Here is an 11,917-nt window from a genome sequence, read left to right as displayed (position 1 = left end):
ATTTAGTTCATACAGTCAAATTTTTTTCACTAATTTAACATATTCCATTAGTGTGGCATTGACTTAAATAAGACAAGTACTACAATTTTATTGGCTCTAACGTTTCACGCTATCAGAATCTGTTAAGTCAGTAAATAGAATTTGACTGTAAAGACTAAACCTTATGGAGTTAATTGCAAATCAAATAAACTAAAGAGCCTGATTTTGCATGTTTCCCTAAAGTTAAATCTCCTTTTAATTTATAATCTCACTTGCTCGTCTTGGTAGTCTCACCACCAAAGAGAAAATGAGTCACACCTCAAACAAAATATTTGTTTATTCATCAATCATAATCTGTTTTTATAGGAGTACCAAAAAAAACAAAAAAACACTTCAGTAAACTGACTAACAAAACCCTCAATCAAAACTCAGCCACTTCAGTACGATCAAAGTAGCGTCCTGTAGGGCCTCCATCAGGTAAAAGAGAGAGCATGACAGAGCCTCTAGCCCCCTCTTCTAAACTCATTATTCCTGTGTTCCAATTGATATCCGTCTTGACATAGCCGGGATGAACGCAGTTGATACACATGTTAGGGTACTTCTTGGCAAGAACTCTAGTGTAGGCATTGAGGGTCTGCTTGGAGATGCTATAAGCAGGCGACATCAACGTCCATCCATTGATTTCAAGAGCATTTTCTTTTAAGTCATGCAGAAATCTTCTTACAACCGCATCCACTTTCTCTTCGGTTAGAGTCTCGATGTCGCCTAATTCTTTTCTTATATGCTCACTTGGAATTGTCTGCGTAAAATGATGCTTCTGTTAGACAATCTTATGTGACACATTCAGCTTGGTGAAAGGATTTGAAAGAAATAATTGATCAAATGTGTTTCTTTCCTAAGCAATGATTAATAGTGAGCCTAATGAGCAATCAAACTCACAGGGAAACAACTAACCCAAGCAATGGATAACACCAACAAAGGAAAAGCAATCAATCACCCAAACGGCTAGCACCAACAAGGGAAAGAAATCAATCAGCCAATGGCTAGAAAAATTCAAGGAAAAAGAAAGAACCCTCAGCTATCGTTGTGTTCATAGTAGGTGATAATACTTGGTGTGCCACATGCCTAGTAATACATGCCTCCTTGTTTGTATCAAATTCTGTAATTCTCTAACTTGAATGAAAATGATTTCCTCCTATATTTATGCCCGAGGTAAATTTAAGTATAGGCCGGTATTCTGTGGCTCATTTGGATGCAAAAAGAGAAATAAATAAATTGAGTCCTTAGTTTTATTTAGGTTTTATTAATTAATTAGGTTATTAGTATTTCATTGTATATTTTAAGATTTAGTGTTATTTTATAATTCAATAATGAGTTTGGCCCAAAACCAGGCAAATTAAGGGGTCACGGTTTTTGTCAGTGTCTATCTAAGCGTTCTTCTTCTAGCAGTGATACTACCAATTTCCCTTCTCTTTGGAATGAGTGACTCAATCCATTCTTTCTTAGCAAGCTCATGCTAGAACATTATAGAAGATGAACTTACACCATCATTTTGACCTTTTCAAGATTTTACTTTTCTTGTAACATAAGATAAAAGAGGCCATAGTTCTGGTTACCAACATATATTATGCACAAATGGGTAAATGCAGCAAACCTTATGGCATTTTGTAAAGGGATAAACAATAAGTAGTTTGAGGAAGAGTGGCTTTTACCTTGAGCTCACTTCTGAGAGAAGACACATTCACAATCCTTGCTCCTGCAGGGGAAAGCTGTAATAGTGGGAGGAGAGCCTCCGTGACTTTTTTCACACCATAGTAATTAATATTCAAGCATTCTTCTGCCTTCTCATAAGTCTGTTTAATCACTCCTTGAGCCAAACTGAAAGCCTCCCCTGAGAGCTGAATCAATTGTAAATAGTTATTGGGTGCCCGTCTCAACAAAGGCATCAATAATTTAGTGCATTAATTTTATGAACTTACCCAGCATGTGGGATCTATGTTTAATGCCCTTAGGCCTTCCTCATCAACTAAGAGTCCACTAGCTCCAGCATTATTAACCTGCACAAGTCAAATTATCAATGCACTCCAACTGAAAAAAAAAAACCCCGATCTGATTACTACTCGACACTGTAACATTGCCCCATCATTATATGGTTTTATATTCATATCTCAACACGTTCTTGACAACTTTTTATATAACCTACGAACCGAACATCAAATTAGCGAATTAAGGTCAAGGGATATGACCAGTTTAATTAAAGAGAAATGTTAGGGATCAATATTTTTTTTCAAATTTAGTTCATCTCATGTTATAATTAAAGGTCCGTTTTGGTGTATGTTTGAGGAGCCTAAAAGTGAGTTTAGTATTCAAAAGTCTGTTTGAAGAAAAAAAAAATACATGTTTGGTAAAAAAAAATTGAAAGCGCTTTTAAGGGTTTAAAAAGCTTAAAAATTGCCAAAAACGCATTTTGACAAAAGCTTAAAAATAGATAAACCATTAAATTTGTAAACTTATGTGAACCCTACATAAGTCAATAATGGATCCCACAAATATGATAAGCTTATTTAATCGTTAAATCAATACTTTAACACTTACCAAGATATCGAGCCTCCCAAATTTGTCCCGGATGAAGTTGGCCAAATTGTGGATGCTGACGGAATCCAAAACATCCAGCTGATGGAAAACAACATTCGGCAAACCAGAGTGGTGGAGCTTCGATGTGGCCTCCATCCCCCTCTTCACATCTCTAGCCGTCAACACAACCGTTATGCCTTGGGAAGCAAGTTGCCGCACAGTTTCAAGCCCAATCCCCTTGTTTGCTCCTGTAACCACCGCATACCTGTAAGAAATCCCCACAAATGGGCACAAAAAACATAAAAGATATGATGTGCCTTTTTTTTTTCCCAGAAAAAGTTGTGCAGTTGTTGAAGAACAAATATATGTACCTTTCTGGTGTATGATTTCCATTGCTTTCCATTTTGCTATGCTTTGATGAACAGATATGTTGACCTGTTTAGCTCTCAGTAATCTTCCACCAAATTGCTCAGGTCTTAAATTGATAAGAACAGATACCGTATAATTAAAAAATAATAAAAAAATCCCCAGGTCAGTGGTGGGTTCTGTTTTTTATTCCCACTTACCTGTCATTTGATCATTTCGAGTAGAAAACGAGGATTGCTATTTTTTATTAAAGATGGGCACTAAGATATGTTAATATGGCGAGGATGGTGGGACAGATGGCATCATCCCAAAAGAGTTTGAAAAACATTTTTCGGTGCGTACGAATTCAATCATATTAAACTTTAAATTACGAAAATGATTCGATCAAGTTTTTACGGTGACTTGGTCAGGTCCAAGCGGGGTCCCGACCGAGTCCTAGCGGTGTCCTGATTGGGTCCTAGAGGGTCCCGATCGGGTCTTAAACGGTTCCCGGCAATGTGTCAATTGAGTCCCGACCGGGTCCCAGCGGGGTCCCGACATTGTCCTAACCAGGTCCTCATTGAATCCAACCAGGTCTTGGCGGGGTCTCAGTCAGGTTCAGGTGGGTCCTTGCGGGGTGCTAGTAGTATCCTAACCAGGTTCTAACGATGTCTTAGTCAAGTCCCAATCAAGTCTCGGCAAGTCCCGATTGAGTCTTGATGGGGTCTTGACTAGGTCCCGAAAATGTCTTGGTCGGGTCCTAGTAGGGTCCCAGCGGCGTCCTAGCCAAATTTGTCGATTTTCAGAATAAGATGCTCAAGCTTGAAAAATTATTTACGGTTTTCAAAAATAGAAACTATTTTCCTAAAATTAAATAAGAATTTTCGGTCAAACAAAAAATATTTTCGGTTGACTATTATTTTCCGTCGCACCAAACACAATAAAATAAAAATAAAATAAAAAATAAAAAATTCATAAATTATTTTACGCCGAAACAAACGGAGAATCTTGTTTTTCTTTCTTTACGAAAATTAAATGAATTTTCACAAGGATCCGGTTTAAATTTTGAAGCTAGGTTGAATTATTACGCAATTAAAAAGACAGATGGATTTTCATAAGAATGCCTTCTAACTACTATTAAAAAAAAAAAGAGAAAAAAAAAAAAAAAAGTAGATAAATATTTAAGAAATACAAGGGGTACTAACTCTTTTACTAACAGAGGCTTACTAAACTAATGTGTAAATCATTCATTGATACTTGTTATATTTTTCTTAATTAATTATTTTGATTTTCTTCAATAGATGAAATACACATCGGTTTAGTAAGTATCTATTAACAAAAGAATTAATACCCTTAGCATTTCTCTAAATATTTAAAGAATTTAATGTGCATTGTTTTTAAAAAATGGCTAGTTAAAATAATAAAGTGGGCTTTTAGCTAAACTTTGACTAATTCATTAAGAATGCTAAAAGGAGGATGAACTAATAATGCGAGCTACATTTTGATCTTCTATTATTGCTAGTCGGCAGAGTCTAATAAGTCATGGCAACTAATCCCCTTTAGTCCCTTGATGGTGCTTGTGCTTGACCAACACTAACATTTTGTTATTATCATAATTAAGTTCAATTTCAATCATGTGTATATTGATTAGGTTTTTGATATTCTCCTCTAACATGCCGGTCTTTAAAAGTGAGCTCTACTTAAAATTTGAATAATTTGGTATCAAAATTAAGCACCACGTCATGAGTTTGAGTCACAGAAAGAGAGTGGCCTGTATACATGAAAGATAGTAAGTTGCCGTAAACGTCAGCTATAGGACGTAATAATATGTTTTACATAACTTTAGTACAATCTTAATCGGCTAACATGCTAAGTTTTAAAGAATCATCCTTGTAAATATTGAATAAAACAAAGGTGAAAAAAGGCAATGATACTTACATCAAAGACAAGAGAAGTGTGGGATGGAGCAATGAGGTGTTGGTGATCCCACAGCAACGAGCATCAAGATTAGCAATTGCATGAAGAAATGAGCATAAAGAGAGCAGCGGTAGCCCTACTATATGGTATATATTCAAAAAAAAAAAAAAAAAAAAAAAGAAGTTGGCTAAATCCACGTGGGATTGCATGGTTGGTTAAAATGGAGTGCCATGTTTTTTCTTCTCTTGGAAATGCCGAAAAGCACGTGGAATGGTGAAAGATGCGTGGTATGGTGAGTCCAGATTCACAGCACACGGCGTTAGCCGCGTGCTGTTTAAATTCACCCGTGGTTATAATACTTGATCCCTGAACTGAAGCGCATCTTTCGTATCTGGAGACCTAGCCGGCCGGCTGCGTCCACATTTTTCTTCTAAGGGTACGCAACATATATAATATTATTATTAAAAAATTAAAACAAAAATTTACATTTAATTTTTTTTTTCTTTTTCTAATTAAATAAGGGGGAAAAAAAAAGGCTACATAGAATGAACTTTACCACTTTTGATCTGAATATAAGAGAGAATGAGAGATCATATGAGAATGCCTCAAAAAAAAACAGATTTGAACCATTTTTTTAGAACGAACCAAGCCTTTAGCTTTCTATCATGCAGTGACAAAGCGAGACATTTCATATTGTAAGTGCCGCTGATTTTTTTTTTTTTTCTTTTTTTTTGATATCGGAACCTCTACAAGGTAGGTTAGGATGGAACCATAAAGTTTTATAGGAGGGGGCCAAAGCAAAAAAAATTCAGAAGTTTTTTTTTTTTTTTTTTTGGTTATTAGAATTGTGTCAAATGACTCAAATTCTCCAATTAAATGTTTAAATTCTAACTGCCAATACTCTCAATATTTAATAACCAAATTATCCAAATTTAAAGAACACTTAAATTAGGAATTGTGTTGACAGGGAAGAAATTGAAAGGGAAAGGGAGTATATGAGAGAGAAAGAAAGAGTGAGACTATGGGCTATCAAAAGGAAAAAAGATTTTTTATTTTTATTTTTAGGGTGCCGCTAGTCCCATTAGAAAAAAATAATAATAATAAATAAAAATAATAAAAATAATAAATAATTAAAAATCATGGCACCCTCAAAGGCTGTTGTGGCTCTGCCTTTACTATCATGGATTCACTTACTAGGCTTGGATTGTGGAGCATACAAAAAGAAAAGCAAAAATGGTGACATATACATTGGCGAAGGCAATGGTCCAAACATCTCTACAGAGAATCGCTAATAGTTGTAATATTGATTTATTATAAATGAATGAGATTTCACTTTAAAAATAAATAAATAAATAAAATAAAGTAGATTGCCATGTCAATTTATAAGAGGATTATAATAAAAAATGTAATATCTTGAAAAATAATATTTACCTGATTTCTTTTCATTTTCTTTTCAGAGTTACTTTTTTTAAGTGCAGCCCAAGAAGCCCATCTTCATGTTCTACTAACATGGCATTCGGGCCTAGAGAAATCCACACGAATTGATCAGTTTGCTCAATAGCAAGAAGAGGTTGAATTCTCCATGTATGTTTATCACTTGTCTCTTCTTGTATTTTATTTTTAAAAATCAGGATGTCTCCATATTTTTTGTATAGTCAATTCTTGGGATAATTCTTATGTGTATATGATGTACAAGATCTCAACAAATGTTACTTGGTTTTCAGCTGCTCATATCAATATTTCTTTTTACTTTCTGCTATATTTTACTCTTATGTTTATTGTCAAATGCAGTACTTTCAGTAAGATAGAGATGACACAGAGATTTACGTAGTTCGGTATATAACCTACATCCACAACATAAAGTCCTAAGGCTGCATTAAGCTCTTATTTCTCTGAGTAATGTTTACAAAATAACATACTCTCATTTATAGGAGAATCATGTTTGATACAAATAGACTTATACTATAGCTCGGTTGGCTAGATGATAGTCAAAACTATAGCTAAACTTTACTCTAATTCAGTGATAGTCTTCAAGTGTGACTTAGTATATTTTTCAACTATAAGTCAGTAATAGTCTTCAACTCTAACTATTATTATTGAATGCCATAATATACTCTAACAGTTACCACCGTTAATTAATTTTGAAGGTGTAACATGGAATCTCTCGTACCGGTGGATCACTTGAGAGATCTCACACCGTTGTTGGTTGCAAGATGGATCTCCCTCTTGGGTTTGTCCACCAATTTTTTTTTTTTTTTTTTTTGAAAAGTCTACATTGACTATATATCACCATCAAATTACAATCAAATTGTCAATGTCCTCCCAAACTTTAAATTACATCAATAACCCCTACCAAACTACCAAATATTGTCAATATTCCCTAGCAACAAATTTACCCTTAAAAAAAAAAATTGGTAGCCCACTATAGCAGCCGTGGGTCATAAGATACACCGCATTGTTGTGGGTCTTCACCAAACCCATGGCACTGTCGTGGGTCTTGACTAGGAAATCACATGCTATTGGTTGACTTCAATTGTTTAGTGTCTTTTGATGACACAAAATCAATCGAGACATGCTATACATTTCCTTATGGTCTTTTAATTCTTTTACTTTTTAAAATTACTATTAAATCTATAGGGTTTGTGTTGGTTCCACACATAAACTTATCGATCTGATAATAATTTAAAAAAGTAGAACCATCGAAGGAAAAGAATAATTTCTCAAATCAAAATTATGATACAAAGAACTTGAAGGTGTGTATTTTTCACTGTCCAAAAGAAGATGTTGAAGTGGGAAAATGCTGGTGAGAAAGCTGCTAGAGGATAGACATAGACCCATCATTTGAGAGGAGAGAAAGAACTTCTAATGGCATAATCAAAGTTGACTTTAATGACCCCAAGGGGAGGAGGTTTGGGTCTAAAGAGAGTTCGAAGCTTTGAGGTGGGTTAGGGTAGAATGGGTAATGTGTTTGGAAAGATTGAAGGTGTTTGGGACAGAGTCTGCATGAACAAGAAGATTTCTTGAGTGCCAAAGGTGGTCAAGGGAGATGAAGGCAAACACTTGGAACTGATGGGAACAAGGCTTCTAAATAGTTTTTATAAGGGGAAAGTCCATATACCCCCTCAAATTATTACTCAATTGACAATATCTCCCATAAACTTTTAATTGTGACAATGTCCTTTCCAAACTACCAAAAATTGTCAATGTTTTCCCTAATGATGAAACTACCCTAGTAAAAAAATTTTGAAAAAAATAATAATAATAATAATACAAAAACTCCTAGAAAAACCTTAAACTAAAAAATAAAAATAAAAAAATAAAAAATCCAAAGGGTGGCACATTTAAAATTTTCAAAAATATATTTTTATAAGAAAAAAATTAAAAAAATTTCAATTTTTTTTGTTATAAAAATTGAAAATTTTTGTTGTGTTTTATAACCTTTTTAAATAAAAATTTCTGTTTTAAAAAAATTAACAATTTTCATTTAAGAAAATAAAAATTTTCGTTTTTCTAAAACAAATATTTAAAAAAAAAATGTTTTTTTTTTAATAAAAAATTCCGTTTTCAAAAAAAAAAAAATTCTTTTAAAATATATATATATATATTAATAAAAAATTCCGTTTTCAAAAAACAAATAAAAAAATTTCTTTTAAAATATATATATATTTCTCAATAAGACAAAAATATAAGTTCAATTTGTTTTTTTAATTAAAAAAAAAAAAGGAAAAAATTTAAATTAAAAAGAACATTTTTCTAATATATATATATATATATATATGGGCATTTTTATCTTTTTGTTGGCCTTGGGAGGACATTGACAACGTTTTGGCGTTTTGGAGGGACATTGTCACAATTGAAAGTTTAGAAAAAATATTGTCAATTGAGTGGTAGTTTGAGGAGTTATGTAGACTTTACTTTTTTATAATTATTTAGGGTAAGTTTCTAATTTCATAATAAACCCAACAGAAAAATGGGCCAAATTTATATTAGAGTGAGTTATTTATTATACAGACATACTAGACAAATAGTTGTAACGATCGATTAAATTTTTGGACGAAACATAAATAGAATGACTAAGAAAAAAAATAATTGCAGATACTAATTTCGATAAATTTTTGGGAAAAATAAACGTACTCCCTTCAAATTAATACTCAATTTGTAATGTCTCTCTCAAATTCAAGATTGCATCAATATTCCCCTTCCCCCAAACTAAAACTATAAAAAATTTGCAATGTACCGCAAATGACAAAAATACCCTTAATATAAAAAATTATTTATTTTAATCCAAAAAAAGAGTTGAAAAATGGGGTGAATGAGCCATCCCTTTTGACTAAATGGCTATCCATTTGGGGTGGCTTCCCATATATATTCTTTTTTCTTTTAAAAAAAAAAAAAAAAACAAGATTTTAGTTTTAATTTTAAATTGTTTAATTTTAATTATTTTTTCGAATTTATAAAAGAATTTATATGTTATTAAAAAGCCCAAACCAAACTGAGCAACAAAGCAACAAGATTGGTGACTCTTTCAATCTTCATGAATGCAATTTGCGCTTTGGTAAAGTCAAACAACCGCCAACCTTCAACAAAGAAAGAGACGAGGAATAATATAAAGAGGATTAGAATTTCTTTAGAGCCCTCTTAAATGTGATATGACATTTAGAATTACTAATAGATCAAAATTTAATGATAATCATCTCAAATTCAATGGTAATTTTAAATGTCATGTTACATTTGGTAGGACTCTAGGAGGACTATAATTTTCTTTGAGGAGTGCTAGACGTACAAACAAATTTTACAGAAAAAAATTTTACAAACTGATATGACATAATATGATTAAATTTTTCAAAATTTAAATTTCTTTTATATCTAATCATACTTGATTTGTAAAAAGTTTTTGTGTACAATTTATTTATAAGCCTAACAATCCTCATGGTCTTTATATAATTACTTGAAAGAGACACAACATGTGGACACTGCGCCACTAATGTCATTGACTCCATCGTGGAGGCTCCCTCCTTCGCACATGCGCACGCGTCATTGTTGTTTCATTATTGCTCTCTCTCCCTCCCAACTACACCCAACCCGGAGGTGCAATATGCGTTACAACTTGTAGCACCCAAAACAAAAGTAATCAAGAGAGCGTGAATAACACCATTCTTCCCACAACCATTCATCACCTATTTTTATGACTTTTATTCAAACAAGGAATCACCCTAATATTGTACGAGAGTTATAAAATAAAAATGTAATTTATTGTATGAGTAATGCTATTTAATAGGATTATTATACAACTTGATAATCAGGTAATAAAAATTAGTCATTGAATTAGCATTTATAAAATAAATAAATAAATAAAGAGAAATGCTACATATACTAATAAATGAGCTCTACATGAGTTTCATATCTGGAATAGGATTCTCTTCAGTTCAAATATTTTAAGGGTTTTTTTATCTTTTTACTTATTGATGGGACAAGAATGATACAAATTTCCTTCAACTTATTTCAATAAGTGACAAGTATTATTCAACATCTTTGAATTTTTCAAAAATTAATGTTTAAGTTCTTAGATTAAGAGAATGAACAGAAATCTGAGGATTTCATTGATTAAAGATCACGAGCATAAAATTCTTACAGAGCAGAGCAAAAATCTCTTCTAACACGAAGCAGAAAACTCTGCAAAAATCATAGTCACATATTATGAGGTTACAAAATTATAAATACGAACAAAAAATTTTATAATCAGGTGATATCTATGACTCTAATATTCCGCTAACGCATGTATAAATACAGTTAAAAGGCAGATATGTTCCGAGCATACTAGATTTAAGAAATGAGTAGCCAATTTTTTTAACAAAAATAAAAGTTATTGACTAATGTTCATATTTAAGTTATACGACATTAATATAAATATAATGTTAAGTAGCATTACTCGTTGAGGTGTTGCCAGGCTGTAAGTTATTGGCTGGCGGGCGGCGGGTGTGGGGGCCAAATATGAAAGAGTCGTGTGAAGTGCCAATTGAAGAGTGAGCAAACCGACACTTACTTCTAAAATGCGAACATTGGAGAATTTTAGACGGATGGTTTCCCACTTTGGCTTTTAGCTTACCCAAAACTTACTTTATAACAAACATCAACATGCATGCCACCTTGTAATTTGCTTTCTCAAATGTTTGGATGTTTTCCAATAAAGTGTTTTCATTTGGACAGATGAAGTCTTCAAAGGTAACTTAATCGATTAGAAATTACGTTTCATGAAGTAAAAATCATCAGATCAAATTTTTTTCTCCTCTTATGTGAACATGTAAAAAAAAAAAAATTGACGGTTGAAAAAACTATGCTGATAAACCAAATGACAGAGTATTCCTCTAAGTTGAGTTAAATGAACTTCCTCTAACACAGTTTATAAAAATGAAATGTGTCATTTGAACATGTGAGATGCACATTTTTTTTAGTAGCAAAGATAAAGTTGAAATAAATAATATTAAAAGCTCATGTGCATCTTACGTATTATTAAAAAACATAGACACATATCATTTTTATAAAGTGGGTTGAAGAAAGTTCCTCCCAACCCAATTTGAAAAAAAAAAACTCTGTCTTAAACGAAATCTAGTTTAAATAGGAAATAGTCTTGAGGATAATTGAAATTCTATTAGCTAGTTGGCTAGATTGAAGTAACTAGAATTTAAAAGAGGGGTCAATCTTGGTTTAGCCAAAACAGAAGATAAACAAGTCATAGATCAAGTTTGATTGAAAGAGATTTTTACACGTATATAGGATATTGTTTTATTAGAGCAAATTGTTCTAGCTTTATTTCATAAAATATTCTTTCAAAAAAATAATAATAATAAATAAATAAATAATGATGGGTAGTTGGTCGTTGGCATGTTTGGATTATGGAAATGGTTGAAGCAATAACATTTTGAGAAGAAAAGGATAAATGAAACTCATTACCCTAATGAAGATAAGTATCGATTAATTAATCCTATATTTCTCTAATTTTGATGCCAAAGTGTATAATCAATCAATCAATCAATCATAATATTCATTAGCAAATCAAATATCATAAAATCAATAATACTGAATTTCGACAATAATTTTTTAT

General features: G+C 32.3%; 1 protein-coding gene across 1 annotated transcript; it reads right to left on the bottom strand.

The window, feature by feature from the left end:
* Nucleotides 1–400: 400 nt before the first annotated feature.
* LOC132163373 (short-chain dehydrogenase/reductase 1) lies at nt 401–3,034 on the bottom strand. The gene is made up of 5 exons (XM_088518938.1): nt 2,925–3,034; nt 2,575–2,818; nt 1,959–2,036; nt 1,692–1,877; nt 401–778 (listed from the first exon to the last, which is right to left on the bottom strand). Exons 1-5 carry the CDS (start codon nt 2,954–2,956, stop codon nt 401–403), a joined length of 918 nt encoding a protein of 305 aa, XP_088375064.1. The 5' UTR covers nt 2,957–3,034.
* Nucleotides 3,035–11,917: the final 8,883 nt, after the last annotated feature.

This window comes from Corylus avellana, chromosome 8, assembly GCF_965113065.1.
Source record: "Corylus avellana chromosome 8, dhCorAvel1.hap1.2, whole genome shotgun sequence".
NCBI classification, from domain to species: domain Eukaryota; kingdom Viridiplantae; phylum Streptophyta; class Magnoliopsida; order Fagales; family Betulaceae; genus Corylus; species Corylus avellana.
This window is presented reverse-complemented; position numbering and strand designations above follow the sequence as displayed.